The sequence below is a fragment of the Lagenorhynchus albirostris genome, chromosome 19 (assembly GCF_949774975.1).
Source record: "Lagenorhynchus albirostris chromosome 19, mLagAlb1.1, whole genome shotgun sequence".
Lineage (NCBI taxonomy): Eukaryota > Metazoa > Chordata > Mammalia > Artiodactyla > Delphinidae > Lagenorhynchus > Lagenorhynchus albirostris.
This window is the reverse complement of record NC_083113.1, coordinates 55864306-55881229: the sequence shown is the minus strand read 5'-3', so window position 1 is coordinate 55881229 and position 16924 is coordinate 55864306. Positions and strand designations below refer to the sequence as shown.

At 50.2% G+C, this 16924-nt stretch overlaps 1 protein-coding gene across 9 annotated transcripts in view; it reads left to right on the top strand.

The window, feature by feature from the left end:
• MBTPS1 (membrane bound transcription factor peptidase, site 1) overlaps window positions 1–16924 on the top strand; it is a 50140-nt gene that overhangs the window by 28618 nt on the left and 4598 nt on the right. For all 9 annotated transcript variants that reach the window (XM_060130076.1, XM_060130075.1, XM_060130079.1 and 6 more), the window contains 10 exons: window positions 3510–3654; window positions 6390–6578; window positions 7013–7185; window positions 7683–7798; window positions 8292–8448; window positions 9177–9301; window positions 9996–10073; window positions 13120–13260; window positions 15077–15208; window positions 16084–16210. In XM_060130076.1, the coding sequence (XP_059986059.1) occupies window positions 3510–3654; window positions 6390–6578; window positions 7013–7185; window positions 7683–7798; window positions 8292–8448; window positions 9177–9301; window positions 9996–10073; window positions 13120–13260; window positions 15077–15208; window positions 16084–16210 (1383 nt within the window). The remainder of the gene's footprint in view (window positions 1–3509; window positions 3655–6389; window positions 6579–7012; window positions 7186–7682; window positions 7799–8291; window positions 8449–9176; window positions 9302–9995; window positions 10074–13119; window positions 13261–15076; window positions 15209–16083; window positions 16211–16924) is intronic.

Genomic DNA, 16924 nt, shown 5'->3' with positions numbered 1-16924 from the left:
TCCCTGATGCTAGCAACTTACATAACCATAGTAGAAGCCTCAGAGCCTGGAAGTTGGCACTGATACGTTACCATCTACCAAGCTGCAGACTGTATTTGGATTTCACCCAGATTTTTCCCACCCACATCCTTGGCCTGGTCCAGGATCCAGGCCAGCATCCACGTTGCGTTCAGTCGCGGCGTGTCCTTGGTCTCCTCCAGTTGGGACAGTTGTCTCGGTGTCCTTCCTCTTGTTCTGGGTGGTGCTCGCCTGCATCATGAAGTTTAGGTGGTGCGTCGGGCTGGACCCTCCAGGAAGCAGGTACCAGCGTAGACTCAGACAGCCAAGAGACCTGGGGGAGGGGCCCATGAAGGGTGAAGGGCCGAGGAGGGAGGAGGGCCCTCACCCCCAGCGCAGGTCTGAAATCTTCCCGGTCACCGAGATTCCCTGAACCGCAGTCGCCTGGTGGAGTCACCTGTGTCCCCCGGGGCTGGGCCTACCCTGGTGCCCTCTGCGCTCAGTCCTTGGCACAGATGTAGTGGAGGGTCCGCTGGCATCCATAGTCCTTGGCACAGATGTAGTGGAGGGTCCACTGGCATCCATCACCTGGGCTCCGCAGCAGGAGATCTGGTGCGGTGAGTAGCTCTGCCAGGTGTCGACTGCAGTGACTGTCCCTTTGTGACTGCGAAGTGTCTTGTGGGGACGCCCTTGAAGGTGATCTTGTTTCTTATAGCACAGGGAACTGTACTCAGTGCTCTGTGGTGACCTAAATGGGAAGGAAATCCAAAAAAGAGGGGATGTATGTATATGTATAGCTGATTCACTTTGCTATGCAGTAGAAACACAACATTGTAAAGCAACTATGCTCCAATAAAGATTAAAAAAAAGCAGATGCTCTTGTTTCTTAACATACTTTCCATCACTAAGTTTAGCATCCTTTGATGGTTCCTCCCTGTAACAGTTCTTACTGTAGAGATTGTCCCATGGTGATTTTCTGTTTCTCTCATTCCCTTCTGCATATATTAAATGAAATTCTGCTGTAAGGAAGAGCTGTTCTCCTGTCTTATTTATTCAGTTGTATCAGCGTGGACACATAGGTACTTATCTGACTCTGTGGGTTATGATCCATTAGTGTCACTGTTTATTGCTCATTTGTCCCAGGTTTGGCTCTCTAGGGCTCCCGCTGGTTGGCTCCCGTGTCTTTTCAGCACGTCTCCATCAGTTGGGGGGCACTCTCTCACTTTATGGCAGCATTTCCGTGCCCAGTGTTGGTATCGCTTCTTTGCCCGAGCAGCCCTGGTCCTTTAATTGGAGGGTGAGTTTAGAAACGGACACCTGGGCACCAGGTGTGCTCTTGGCAGCTGTGCTCATAGCCCCTTTCAGCAGACAGAGCTGGTGAGTGTCTGCACACACACACACACCTCTACCTGTTTCTATGTCTGTCCGTGAAGTCGTCTGTCTCCTGATCCCACCTGACGCCACGGCCCTCATCTTGAGTCTTCCTTCTTGCTGGCTGTCCCTCTCCAGCAGCCAGAAACCTGGCTGTCACTCGCCACGATGTTTATTTGCTCAGTCCTAGTACACACTTGTGGACAAGTTTTAGAACTGCTAGCTCGTACCGTGCTGAAAACAGATATACTAACAAGAGGATTGTGTTTGTGTGTAGTTCTTTTTATCTTTAGCTTTATAGCATGTAGTCTACTGTTTGTCACAGTGATTTAGGTTAATATCTTCCTCCCCACCACACCCCTTTCAATCTGGTTTTGCTGTTTATTTTCAATGCAGTTGAGTTCATTTGTCAGCATTTCTATTTCTTTTCGGATTCCTCCCACATCCTGGTTGATTTCAACTATTTATGTATCAGGTTATGACTCTAAGGTTGGAACTGCACACAGTGCACCGGGCCAGGTATGGCTCCCCTCAACCCTTCTGTGCCGCTCCCCCTGCCCCTTTCCCTCCACCCCGTAGGTAACCACGCCATTAGTTTTTGCTTTATCCTTGCATTTCTTTTTTCACACGCGAGCAGATACATACCTACCATCTCATATCCCCTTTCTTACGTGAAGGACAGCATTACTATAAATACTCTCTTGTACTTTTTTCACTTAACAGTATCCTGGAAATCACCTTGTGTCGGTTCACAGAGATCTTTCTCCTCCTTTTTCTTTTACAGCTCCATAGTGTAGATACCTCTGTTTATTCAAGCACATATCTATATATGGGCATTGAAACTGTTTCCAGTATTTTGTAATTTTAAGCTGCTTGTGCCTGTGCATTTTAGTTTTGTTGGAGGTGTGTCTCCAGGGAAGATTCCTAGAAGTGGGGTTGCTGGGTCCAAGCTGAGAACAGAGGGCACTCTTCCAGGTCTCTCCCTTGCCCTCCAGAAGGGCTGTGCCGTGGGAGCTCGCCTGTCTGCCCGGAGCCTCACCTGCAGTGTCCGGCCATGCTCTCCTTTCTGCCAATCTGACACGTGAGAAGTGCTATCTCAGTGTTGTTCTAATTTGCCTTTCTCAGGTTATGAGTGAGTTTGAACACTTTGTCTAGAGTTAAGAGCTGTTTTTATATCTTTCTTGTGAAGTGTTTGTTCATTTCTTTCACCATCTTTCTTTTCTGGGGTTTTTGTCCCTTGGTTTTTACGTGTTCTTATGTTAGGGTAAGCAACCCTTTATTGCAAGTATTTCTCCCAGTTTGTTGGTTGCCTTTAGACTTTGTGAAAGTGTTTTCGGCCATGTGTTTTTTTTCTTTTTTAACAGCCGTATTTGTTAGCCTGTTGTTGCTGTTGCCCCTGGATTTTGAGGCACAGGAAGCCTTTCCCTGCACTGAGGTGAAGGAGGGACTCACCCATGTTTCCTTCTAATGCCTGTGGGCTTTCTTTTATTTACTTGAGAGGATCTGATCCATTTGGAGTTTATTCTTGTGTATGGTCTGAGGTGGGGATCTAATTTTATCTTTTGCCGAGTGACCACCCATTTGTCCCCGCTCCAGTTATTTAAAAGTCCAGCTTTGCTCCAGTGTCTTGAGACTGAGTCCTGCGTCTGCTCTGGGGCTGGTCACATACTCGTTCTCCACCAGCCGCAGCCACCAGATTCCAGGCTCGCAGAGGGGAGAGGTGATGCCCACGCATCCCGCTGTGCTGCTGGTGAGGCAGGTTGGCCGGGAGGCCTCCGCAGCACAGGGCGTGTTCTGAAGCCAGGTTCCCAGACCTCAGCCGAGGGCAGCCCTGGAGGCAGGCCCTTCCGAGGCTCAGGGCCGCCCCGTTGACGCTTTCCAACGCCGTCTACGGTAACACTGGATTTTTTTTTTTTTTTTTTTTGCGGTACGCGGGCTTCTCCTTGCTGTGGCCTCTCCTGCTGCGGAGCACAGGCTCCGGACGCGCAGGCTCAGCAGCCATGGCTCGCGGGCCCAGCTGCTCCGCGGCATGTGGGATCCTCCCGGACCGGGGCACGAACCCGCGTCCCCTGCATCGGCAGGTGGACTCTCAACCACTGCACCACCAGGGAAGCCCTGTAACACTGGATTTTTTGTTTCAGTCTGAGCCCCAGCTACATCGATCTGACCGAGTGTCCCTACATGTGGCCCTACTGCTCCCAGCCCATCTACTACGGAGGGATGCCAACGATCGTCAACGTCACCATCCTCAACGGCATGGGTGTCACAGGAAGAATCGTAGACAAGGTGAGACTGCCGTCTGGCCAGCGGTGAGCTTAGACGTGACCCAGATTTACTCCTGCAGTTAAAAGGGACGGGTCCTCCTCCTGCCTGGGTGCCGGGGGATTGGAAGTAGTGGTTTGTTCTCCCCTGAGTGCTTTGTATATAAGTCAGGGATACAGTAATGAGGCCAGTGTGCCACTCTTCTACTTTGGCATCTTGGGTTTGACTCCTGAATCAGCTAATTGCATTTGAATCTTCATTTTTACAGTTTCCCGTCTGTAATTAAAGGCTCACTTACAATTATTTTATTGTTTAATGAGGACACATGGGCCTTCATGTTTAGAAGGCATGGTCTTTATCTGAATTTTGTGTTTATAATTTGTTTTACACTTACTACATAAACATTATCACAAAAATAAAGGATCGGGAAAGAGAGCGGAAAAGCGACTTCAGCCCTACACACTCTAGAGCCACGATTTGAAAGAAAAAGTTCAAATCATATTTTCTAACAAAGCACTGTAGTTGTTTAAATAGGTGTGTTTAAATTGATTCAATGCCCACCAACACTTCCTGTGTTCGTCCTTGCTTTTTCATTTCCAGGTGCCTCATTTCATCTATTTCTTGACTGCAGGATTTCACTTTTCATCAAGCTGTCACAGAAAGTACATTTCTTATGATTTCATGAGATTAATAAAGTCAGTTGCCTGCAGGAAAGAAAAAAAAGAATCTTTTCCAGCCCTTATCTGAAATAGATATTTTTAGTTATCTTTGTGTGGCAGACAAAAATTTAGTCTTTTTTCTTTTTCAGTTCTCACGTTATAAACATTTAAAAATGTTACTACATATAAGCACCGATGTTCTTTCTAATGGTTGTTTAATACTCTGTAGAACTGTTGAATCGTTACGTGCTTACTGTTTCTTCTTGCTTGAACAGTTAGGTGGTTTTCAACTGTAAACATCTCACTGAATATCTTTGTATATATCGTTTTCTTTTGTTCTGAATTATTAACATAAACTCCCTGGATTAGAATCCCAAGTAAGAGGGTGTGAACATTATTAATGGCTCTTGGTACGTAATACCAGATTCTTTTCAAAAGAGGTGCATCAGCTCAGACTGCCGCTGATGGTGTCCAGAGGGGTAGTGTCTCTGCTCTGGTGGTACGTCCTTTTTTTCCCAGTTGCATGAGGTTTTAAAACATTGAGATAAAATTCACATGCCATAAAGTGCACCCTTTTACGTTGTGCGGTTCAGTGGTTATTAGTATATTCACAAGTAGTGATGCAGCAACCATCCTACTGGATAATTCCAGAACATTTTCATCACTTGAAGGAGAAACCCCTGTTAACACTTCCCATTCCCCTTCCCCCAGACCGTAGCATTTCCTAATCCCCTTCTGTCTCCACGGAGTTCCCTTTTCTGGACGTTTCCTATAAATGGAGTGGTATGTTACGTGGTCTCTGTGACTGACCCCTTTCACTGAGCGTAGTGTCTTTAAAGAGGCTCATCTGGTTGCAGCGTATATAGTGCTTCACTCCTTTTCATGGCTGGAAAGTGGTTCATTGTGTGGATGAGACCCCGCTTTGTCAGTCGGTGGACATGTGGTTTGTTTCTGCATGGTTCGTCTTTTAACTTTAAATCTGCAGGGGGTAGTCGGTACCTTGTTTAACGATTTTAAGGTGCGTGTCTGCATGTTTGTTTGCTGATTATATTTCCTCTTGTGTGAATTCGTGTTTCATTTCCTTGGCCCATTTTTCACTAGAATTTAGGTTGTCCCTGTCAATCCGAACAAGATCTCCACTTCATAGAGAGATTAACCACTGTTGTGTGTCATGCAAAAAGATTGCCCAGATTATTGTTGTCTCTTTAATGTTAGAGGTGGTTTAAAAACTTGGGGGGGGGTGGGTGCTGTAAAAGTTTCACTTTTACATGTAGTTGAATTTTCATCTTTTGTGAGTTCTTCTGTTTCAAAAATTAGAAGCTTATCCCTCCAGAAATATAAGAAAAATCTCAGTTTTATTTTCTACTCACTTTCCTTTTATGCTTGTTAAATACTTCATGTTTTCACCTGTGTTGAGTTAACTTGATATGTGTTACAAGCGATGGATAAAAGTTCATTTTCTTCTCTGTTGTTAACCAGTGGTCTTGTGCCCTACGAATGTTTTTCTTCTTTTTCACAGTTTTTTTTAAAATGCCGACTCGCCTGGGGGGAGTATGTCGTTGCCCTCTGGCTTGTGAGGGAAATGAGTAGTTCAGGTTAGCTTGAAACGTTGGTTCGCTGTGCGAGCTGATGTGCGTTTCCCGTCTCGTGCTTCCCTTTCACCTGCCCCCAAGCCTGGAGAGGCCTCCTCCGGGCACCGCGCACACTCCGCCTGCCCGGTCGCTGGCCCAGAACCTGACTGGTGACACTTTGCAGCCGTGTCATTTTATTATTTTATTCCTTTCAAGCAATGTGATTCGTTAAGCGTACAGCCAGTTGAGATCTAACCCCAAACCTGGGAATATTCTTTTCTGTAAGTTCTCTGCAGGTGCAGGCTCTTCGTCAAGCCGTGTGCGTCCACACTCCCTGCCTCCTTTTAAGCTTGCGGGGAACTTGTCTTTAAAGGCGGGGTTGGTCAGCGGCGGTGTCCCTAGGCCCCTCCGGTGGGTGACGGCCTGGCGCTGCACGGCGGCCTTGGGCATGGGCTCCGTGGTACCGGCTGAGCGGGCGGTGACCCGGACGGAGCTTCTCACCCGAGCCTCTGCCACTTTCCTCCCGCAGCCCGAGTGGCAGCCCTACTTACCGCAGAATGGAGACAGCATCGAGGTGGCTTTCTCTTACTCCTCAGTGCTGTGGCCTTGGTCGGGCTACTTAGCCATTTCCATCTCCGTCACCAAGCAGGCCGCCTCCTGGGAAGGCGTCGCGCAGGGGCACGTCACAGTCACCGTGGCTTCCCCGGCGGAGGTGGACGTAAGTGTGCGCGCGGGGGCTCGTGGGCAAAGGGGGACGGGCTGAGCTCCGGGCGCTGGGCTGTGAGGCGACGTCCACGGGGTCCCGGCCCGGCGAGCAGGGGGGTCACAACCCACTTGGTGAAGGGGGCGTGGGTGGGCTGTTCTGTGCCAAATTTCAGGCTTAAAATGATTGTAAAATGTAAGGCTCATGCTATGCAGTCTAGTCGTTTTTATGAACCAGGTGCCTTAAATTTGAATTCTGAAACCATCATAATTGAATTCATAATTCTGAATGGAATTAATTATGATACACGAATGTCCTCTCCTACCGTTGTTGTGAGAAATTTTTGTGTTCTGTTTGGGTTAAATTGATAAATAGAAGTGAGGTTTCCAACCTGAAAACCTGAAGGTTTCTTCTGAGCCAAAGGGACGTTTCAAATTTATTTTTTTCAGTCAAACAGTGGTGCAGAACAGACTTCAACAGTGAAGCTCCCAATTAAGGTGAAGATAATCCCCGCTCCTCCTCGAAGCAAGAGGGTTCTCTGGGACCAGTACCACAACCTGCGCTACCCGCCCGGCTACTTCCCCAGGGATAACCTGAGGATGAAGAACGACCCTTTGGACTGGTAAGTGGCCGCCAGACCCGGCGTCCGTCCCCACCACTGCCCCTGTCCTTCCTCCGCGGGGCTGGGACAGGAGGAAGGGTGATCAGTGGCAGTGATGTAAGGTCACCTGTGTGTGACCACCCGCGTTCACTCCCAGCATGTCTGCGTTGCCATGCTGAACTTGTCCAGTGCAGGTGGCTGTTGGCCTTTCACTCCCGCGCCACCGCTAGAGTGACGCTTCAGGGCCCCTCACGAAACATTGCTTTGGCCACACCTTCTCGTCATCTTACCTCCTTTGTGCTTATGAATCACCTCCGCGCAGGTGATTTCCTGTTATCACCCACTTTATGTGCATCCCGGAGAGAGCTGGTCTGAAAGGCTGACTTTCTTGCCAGTGGACTGGCTCCCAGGCCTCTGTGGGCGGTGGAGCTGCTCCTTCAGAAATGCGCCCTGTGGCCACGCGGCTTTTATTCTGAGTAAGGACTGTTGGTTTTAGTGCCGGGCTTCCTGTGTTTCAGGAATGGTGACCACATCCACACCAACTTCAGGGACATGTATCAGCACTTGAGAAGCATGGGCTACTTCGTCGAAGTCCTCGGCTCCCCCTTCACGTGCTTTGACGCCAGTCAGTATGGTGAGGGACACGAGGTGCCGGCGCGGCGGTCCCGCTCAGCTGGGGAAGGGTGGAGGCCGGGTAGGCTCTCCCGTTCCCAGTGGCGGCCGGGACCAGAGAGAGTGGCCCATGTTCCTAGCGTTCAGCTGAAATGAGAAGCTCTCAGAATCACTGGGCACAAGGACATTTGTACACTTCCGTTGTATTTTTTATTTTAATTAGAAGAAACTCTAGCACAGAATTTTGCTTCTCTTCAGGTGAGTGAATATCCTTCACGTAGAGCATCACCAGTGAAACAGGCCGCAGCTGGCTGGTGTCCGCGTACTGTTGGACCCTGATCCTTTCTTTTTCACCCCCTTGTAAAGCGGAACAGGGCACAGGCCAAAGTACTAGAGGCCAGTGACTGGAGTTGCTGAGGCCAGTGAAGTACCGTGCTCCTGAAACGGTGATGTCCTGTGGGTGCGGCCCTGTGGGCGCAGTGGCCGCTGCTCTCACCCTGGGCTCTCTCCCTCAGGAACGCTGCTCATGGTGGACAGCGAGGAGGAGTACTTCCCCGAGGAGGTGGCCAAGCTCCGGAGGGACGTGGGCAACGGCCTCTCGCTCATCGTCTTCAGCGACTGGTACAACACGTCCGTGATGAGGAAGGTCAAGTTTTACGACGAAAACACAAGGTACTGATACGAACTGGTGCTTGGGTAAGAAAGTTGACTCTCTGGGAATTAAATTCCACCCAGCAAAGACGTAGATTGTTTGGCCTGTCGGTGGTCCTTTCGGCTGTCCGGTTCCGACAAGCTCTCTCTTCGTTGGCAGAGATGTTCTTGAAAGTTGCTTGGGAAGGAAGTAAACTGCTCACTGACCCAAGTTGTGACTGAAAGGGTTCCTCGTCCTTGTTGATCTCAGACCCTTCGGCTTTAAATTTCTGTTGAGTTCTTTTCCGCTCTCCCACCTCTCCTTTACCGAATCTGTGTACATTTAAATGCACCGAGAAGACAGTTATTTAAAGAAACCTTTCAGTAGGTTGGTTATCGCTGAAGCATTCCCGGCGTGCTATGAATATCTCATCCTTACGATGTGCGTTCTTTCTTCAGAGTCTGTGACTTGAACTTCATGAGCTTCTTTCTGCGTTTACTCATCCTCTCAAGGTCTAGGCTCTACGTGCAGCGCGTTTATGTTAAATGTGGCGCATTTCATGAAATAAGTTGGGCTTTGCTTTATTCTGCACACTGGCGGGAGCATTTACATCGCAGTGTTAGTGAAACCCAGGCAGTTAGGCTCGTTTTTTAGCTGAAACCTAGTGTGGAGGGGCTGGACTCTGGTGGGAGAAGTCAGCTTTGTGACAACAATATCAGGCGTTTGTGGGACGCTTCGGTCCTTCATTAAGTCCCTGTCATTTTCACAGGCAGTGGTGGATGCCAGACACCGGAGGAGCCAACATCCCAGCCCTGAATGAGCTGCTGTCGGTCTGGAACATGGGATTCAGCGATGGCCTGTACGAGGGGGACTTTACCTTGGCAAACCATGACAGTAAGGTTTTGTGTTTGCTTTTAGTAGGGCTCATCATTCCCAGAGATGGGCAAGCAGAAGCCGTGCGTCTTTGAAGTCTTAAGTTTCAGAGAGAGAGAATGATGTGATATCACCTAAGTAAGCAGGGTCTGTGGAGAGAACTGCGCGGCGTCTTCACAAAGGGCACCTGTAACACTGGGTGTTGACCCTAGTTTTTGTCCAGATTTTTAAAATGAAAGTACTTCCTGTGAGCATTCCTAACCCACCTATAGGGTTCTTTGTGTCCTGTATGTTCCCAAATATGTCATACCCCGCCAGGCCCCTGATAATGTATAAATTCTGTTTATGAAATAATGGCATATCTCATTTAAGAAGTCCCCCCCCTTTCATTTTGGTGGCTAGTTTCTAAAACAATATCTTGAACGTTGCTGTCACTAACTCTGCTCATCCTGACTTAGGTTGTCCCCAAGTCTGACAGCTCCAACTTCTAAAATCTACCCAGAAACCTTAGATTAATAGAATAATTCAGCTTGAATTTTGACGTAATTACTTGCAGTTTGTGTGACCAGGCAATAATAGCAGCTCCTCTCTTAAGATGAGAAGCGATTTTAGAAAATACATAATATGCCTGAAGATTGCATCTGCAGTAAATGTGTAGCTGCTGCTGGAAGCATTCAGTGTTTCTACGTTCTAACTTTGAACGACTGTTTTCTAGTGTATTACGCGTCGGGGTGCAGCATTGCTAAATTTCCAGAAGATGGCATAGTGATAACACAGACATTTAAGGACCAAGGTAAGGAATGCTATTCGTATACTTTCTGGTTTCCCTTTTTCTTTCTTTCACTTTTTTTTTTTTTTTTTTTTTGCGATACGCGGGCCTCTCACTGCTGTGGCCTCTCCCGTTGCGTAGCACAGGCTCCAGACGCGCAGGCTCAGCGGCCATGGCTCACGGGCCCAGCCGCTCCGCGGCATGTGGGATCTTCCTGGACTGGGGCACGAACCCGTGTCCCCTGCATCGGCAGGCGGACTCTCAACCACTGCGCCACCAGAGAAGCCCTCTTTCACATTTTTAAATCACAGGGTTTTTTTTCTTTTTTTTAAATTTAACTTATTTATTTTTGGCGACGTTGGGTTTTCGTTGTGGTGCGTGGGCCTCTCACTGCGGTGGCTTCTCTTGTGTTGCAGAGCCCAGGCTCTAAGCCCATGGGCTTCAGTAGTTGTGACCTGCGGGGTCTAGAGTGCAGGCTCAGTAGTTGTGGTGCACGGGCTTAGTTGCACCACGGCATGTGGGATCTTCCCGGACCAGGGATTGAACCCGTGTCCCCTGCATTGGCAGGCGGATCCTTAACCACTGCGCCACTAGGGAAGCCCGATCACAGTTTTATTACATGTAATTCACCTACCATAACATTCACCCTTTTAAAGTGTGCAGGTCAGTGATTTGTAGTGTTTTCACAAGTTGTACGGTCATCACCACCATCTAATTCCAGAACATTTTCATCACCAGAAAAGAAACCCTGTACCCATTAGCAGTTTGGATTTTTAAAAAATTCTTTGCAGTATGTGTATGGTACTTCAGGTGAGACGTCTTGTGTAATATGTTCTGGGGGATACGTAGAAAGATAAGACAGTCTCTTGCTACTAATTGGAATACGTGTGTAGCGACCACTGCAAAATAAGTTGAGTTTCCTACAGGAGAAGAGGGGCTTTTGAATATTTGTAGGGTCCTTTTTTAAGACTGTCTTCAAAGTTGCTTGAAATTTTTGTTACTGGTTATGAATTGTTCTGCTCTGTGATTGCCAGATTACTAAAATTTTAGAAAAATGTTGACTGTGCTTTGAACTTCTTAACTGTGTAAACATAAAGAATACTACAGTCATCTCCTAAAATTCCCTGAAGAATTAGAAGGGAAGAAAGGTCTTTACTTTCAGTTTTGCCTTTTTACTACAGACAGCCATCACCTAGGAAGGCAAACGATGCCATGTCCCCTGGCATCAGTACCTGTGACACTGCTGAGCGCGCTGAGCAAACCGGGGTGCGGGAGGAGCGGGGTGCCGCGGGCTGCCTCTGCCCTTCCCGAAGGTGGCAGCCGCCCCCGTCCTGCCCAGGGTGGTCTTCCCCCAGCCCCGCCCTCCAGAGCCAGGGTTCCGCACCGTGTGTCCCTCTCACCTGTACAAGGCTATGAGAGAGTATTCCATGACCGATGTGATGGGCTCATGGAAACTCACAGGATGAATCCATTTCCTCCTGCACGTTGATATTTTCTGTTTCAGAAGGGAAGGCCCCCTTCCTTGTGAACTTGTCATTTTCTGTAACTGGAAGTCGGGGACAGTTTCCCTAGTTGAAAATGACAAGAAGTCAGGATTTCTCACTCATCGGTTTGTGTCTGCAACGTATAATTTACTTCTGTGTTGCCTGGAAGGGGCTCTTTCCTTCCGGTCAGGGCAGAGTCAGTCAGTAAGTAGTTCTGTGTTCTTAAGGGTATATTTTAACTTTTAGAACATAAATGATCCTGTCTTCCCAGTCCCCGACACAGTTTACCGTGGCTTAGTAATTCTTTCTGAGATCTGTTGCTCACAGGGCAGTGTTGCTTCTGGAAACTCCCCTGGGGTGAAGGCCGTGGTCTCCTTGTCACCTTGTTGCCATCTGGTAGCTCCTTTTTTTGGCGGGGGGAGAGGAATCAAAAGTAGGTTTAAGGGTGCATACTTTATTTTGTGTTCTGCTAGCCTGAAAATGAAAATTAATTACCTGGGAATCCTTTTTAATCCTTTTTATTTCCAAAGAGGCTTTAAGTTGAGTAATCTTTTGGGTACAAAATAGGAATTTGAAAATCTGGGTTATGCTGGATCAACATTTTGTTTCTATTGTCAGAAACAAAACTCTGTCAAACCACGAGGCCGAGTGGCAATGCTGTGTGCGCTTTCCCCACGCCATCTGTTTTACTGATGTGTCTCTCCCTCCCAACAAAGAAAATCTTGCTTTCCCTTCCACTCAGTTCCTAGTGGGATTATACGTAGCGAGCAGGAAGCACTGCATTTTTAGAGCCACAGACATTTTAGGTGTGACCAGCGCAGTGGATGCTGGATCCTGGTGCAGACGTGGTCGTCTCCAGTGTGCGGGATGCGTTTGCTTCAGGGGTGGAGACTTTGATTATGTGATGGTGTCACCAGCAGTTGCTGCGTGGCGTCTGTGCACTGTTGGCTTCTTGATGTGGTCAGCGTTGTAAACTGTGTTGTTTGGGTAGAGGTGAGAAGTCTCTGCTGTTGGAACGTTTGTTACTGTATTTATGAGATTCATGTAACAAATACCTTAAATCTAAACTAAAACTACATGGGCGTATGTTCTAAAAATTAGTTCTGGTTGTCCTAGCTTTCAGGTATTCAGCGTGAAGCCTGGGCACCAGTGTGTATAACTGTGTCCAGAGAGGCACCTGTGTGTTGGGCAGGAGCTGCCCCTTGTGTGTGTGATCCGAAGACATAAGCCTCTCAGCATAATAAGAAGAGACAGAAATTTGGGTTTGGTGCATAAAAAGGGAGAAGCAACGCCTCTAGGATTGTGAATACTATGTACCACCGTTTCAAGTGAAAATGGAAAAGGAGGGTTATGGGAATATACGTACACACATACGTGAATTTTGCTGCAGCCCAAGTTAGTGGCACTTTACATGTTGTTTTCTTATCCTAAAAGTTGGCACGGTTGTGATTACTGGATTTTGCTGTGGGTTTTTTTTTTTTTTTTGCAGGGGGGTCATATGGAATAAATGTCAAGGTAAGGGGCATCTGGAAAGTTGTTCATGCCTCCACAGAACTTCTCACTGCTGTTTCTGTTGTGTTGTTCAGGATTGGAGGTCTTAAAGCAGGAAGCAGCGGTGGTTGAAAACGTCCCCATTTTGGGGCTGTATCAGATCCCGACCGAGGGTGGAGGCCGGATCGTGCTGTACGGAGACTCCAATTGCTTGGATGACAGTCACCGGCAGAAGGGTGAGAAGTGCTGGTGCGGCCGCAGCGGGTGGGCCTTGGTGGCTTTGAGGTTCCTGCCCCTTCTCCCCCTTGTCCCTGGACAGGCACCCATGAGATGCTGGTACATAGGGGCTGCTCAGGTGAGCCAGGTGCTTGGGATGTTCTGATAGGTATCTCGGGCTGGGTGTGTTTAATGAGCAAAACAAAAGCACGCTCGCAGGCTGCGCTGCCCTCCCCTCCACGCTCCTTGTGCTGAGGCCAGCGGAGGCCAGGCCCCCGTGTTTTGGTAGGGAGGCCAGTTTACCCAGTCTCTGCCCTCCCTGGTGTCCCCCTCTGGAAGCTGTGTCCCTGGCACTGCTGCGCAGTCCCCCTCTCAGGTCTGACCCACCCTCTTCCAGCGCTTGGCCCTCAGCCCAGACTCGGGAGTTTTGGCCCTCGTGAGGGGTGCTTGGTATGATCGCTGGGTGTGAGGTGGGGGCAGAGGGGGCAGCTCGTCCTTAGCGCCCCTCCTCCTCCTCGGCCTCTCTCGATGCACCTTCAGATCTGGGGGGTTGAACTTGGACGAAGACTTTCATTTTTCTCATTTTGTAAAGGAGGCATGGATGGGTGCAAGTGTTCCGTCTCTTTGCTGGTGAGATGATGACTAGACCAGACCAGAACCTAGTCTTTCAGGTCCCTGAGGATGGGGGGCAGGAGGGGCTGGGGGAGCCGTGTCTGTGTGCTCCAGACACGTGCAGGCAGAGGGGCCGAGGCGGTTTGGGCATGAGCTGGGCGTCTGCGCTGCGTCCGTCCCCCCCCCTCTCTCCCCCTCTCTCGCTCTCTGTGATGTGAAGGTCAAGTGACTACATTCCTAGTATTTCATATAAATCCATAGAACGTTTTCCTTTAAAACAGTCCAAAGTGAAGGTTAAAGTCATAGTTGAAAGAAGATTAATGTTTTATTTCTACAGAGATTGTCTTTTAAGACCTGAGATCTCTGGTGAGTCTTTATGAAAACTGTAAATGCCTGAGAGAGTGTCCTGGTCCTTACACTTCCCGTGTCCGCCTGGAGGAGCTTTTGGGGCCGGGAGCATGTGACTGGGTGCTCCGTCGGGAGACAAGTGCTTCCTGCCGTCCCCTCTCTGTGACCCTCACCCCGTCTGCGCTGGTGTTGATGGGATGCAGGGAGGTGGCCGCTGGGGAGCAGTGATCCCAGGTTTAAAGTCCGTGCAGCTCCTCGTCTCCTGATAGGAAGGATCCGTCCGTGTGGCCCTGTGACGGAGGCTGTTGAGTGCAGCCCAGCACCTAGACTCCCTGGGATGACCCCCCAAAGTAACTGGCCATTTTCAGCTTTCCTGCTCTGTGGTCGGGGCCCACTGACTCAGGGCGGCCCAAACTGCTAGACTTTGTACTTGCGTTGACCTTGAACCCACCTCCCTGTGGCGTGCACCCACTGGTCCTGGCTCTACCCTCTCCTGAAAATCTAGATCCCTCCACCGGGACAGCCTGCGGGTATTGGCGGGAGCTTTGGTGCCCGGTTCTCCCCTCCTCTCTCGCAGACCCCCAATCTCCGGGCGGTTCTGCTCTCTGGTGGCGCGTGGCCCCACCGTCCCTGCAGGAGCCCCTTCTGTCCTTGTCGTGAGGAACCCAGAACCGAGGGGCGCCTGGGGGCTGGGAGTGAGGCCCGCGTGGGCTGCCGATGACCGTGGAGGACGCGAGTGTCTCACGCACAGGGCTGTACTGGGACCCCACCTTCTGCCGTCCCGTTTCCCCCTTGTTCGGGGGCCAGCTTTGATTTTCCTGTAGAGGTCGCTGTAAACAGGTCTAGTTGCTAAGCAGCCTGTTGCTGAACCCGCAGACTGCTTCTGGCTCCTGGATGCGCTCCTGCAGTTCACGTCGTACGGGGTGACGCCCCCCAGCCTCAGCCACTCGGGCGCTCGGCAGCGCCCCCCCAGCGGAGCGCGCTCGGTGGCTCCCGAGAGGATGGAAGGTGAGTGGCCGCGGGGGGCGCCCCCGCCCGTGTCCTCCCACGAGGCGAGACGGGCTCCCACAAGACGGGCTCCTGGGAGGAGCGGCCGGCAGCTCAGAGCGCTCTCGAGGTACCAGGCGCCAGCCCGGGGCTGCTCACAGGGATTAATCTCTAAGCCCTCTCCGGACCCTTGAAAATAGGTACTTCTTTCCGGTTCACAGAAGAGACAGGGCCCCAGGTCGCCTAGCGGGTGACAGCCCCGTGGCCGCGCAGCCCGAGCCCCCTCCTCCCAGGCTGTCCCTGGACGCTCGGTGCAAGCCGCGGTGTGGTTCTGAACTTCCCAGTAGCCGCATTTAAGGACTAAAAAGAAACAGGTTAAGTTCATTGTGATAAAACTCTTGAGCCCCATTCACCAGAACGCCATTATTTAAACACGTGACACCCACCCTCTCAGTCGCTCAGTAGCCGCACGTGGGCAGTGGCTGCAGTAAGGGACGGCACAGATCTGAGAAGCAAAAAGAATTTTGAATTTTGAAAATGCAGATTTTCTTTTTGGCCTGAGCATTAAATATTTGAAAAGAGGAAGCTGTTTCCACGAAGCGTATCTACAGGTTAGACTCCTCGAGTACAGCCTAGTGCGTGTCATTCCGGTCAGCGGGGTGGCCCGGCCGCTGCCGTGTGTACAGCATGGCCACCTTAGAGGGAGCGGCCGTCCTGATCTGTTCGCTCACTCTCGGCAGCAGCCAGGCCTCACCCCTGAGCACCTGGCAGGCAGGTGAGAAGCGCGTGTAGTGGGCCTGACGGCCGGGAAGCAGACAGACAACTAATGAAGCCTTGTTTTCTCCCCGCATCTTCTTAACAACGATGGCCTGGTTGCTGGCGTGGGTGCTGCCCAGGGAACCACCTGCACCGGTACTCCAAGGTCCTTGAGGCCCGGCTGGGAGGCCCTGAGCCTCGGGCACTGCCGGCCTGTCCGCACCTGTCGTGGGCCAAGCCACAGCCTTTGAATGAGACGGCTCCCAGGTTGGTGACACTGTGCTTTTCCACTCCTTCTGGGTTTATGATTCATTGCCTTTTTTTTTTTTTTTTTTTTTTAGTAAGAGGGAGCGGAATTTTACTGACATCATTATCGAATAATCCAGTCCAGCTTGTCATTTTGTGATGTTTTTTAAACTAGCGAACTCCTGTATTGACCTTTGGAGTTATGCACCCTGGTGGTATCCTGCATAAAAAGTGCTTTGGGTAATTAGCCTCCCGTTAGGTTTGGTTGGCTCTTGGTTAAAAAGCTTGTGATCTGACAGTGATGTCCCCTTGAAGGGAAGCTCTGGCTCCCTTAGTTCGAGGTTCAGGAGTTGAGCGCTCCCCATGTGTGGTGTTGATTCTGGGATACAGACAGGGTCTTTCTGTGTCACACCCGGGGGCAGAGACTTCAGGAGTAGATCTGGGTTCTGGCCTGTCGCCGGGCCCGGGGTTGCGTCTGTGCCCTCACCCTGGGCTGAGTGTCGTCCCTGGTAAAGTGACTTCTTAACCATGACAGACGTTGATCTGCCTGCTTCTCCATCTGTCAAGCTCAGCCTCTTCATTTCTGTCGTTTCCTTTCAGAAGCCAAAAATTGAGTGACCCCTGCTGTTTCTCTGTTTCGGGCAGAAGAGCCAGCTCAGGCCGCTGGTTCCAGGTTTTCTCTAGATCAGTCCCTCTCCCTGTTTCTCTCCTGGGCATGGCTGGCCCCAGCAGGAC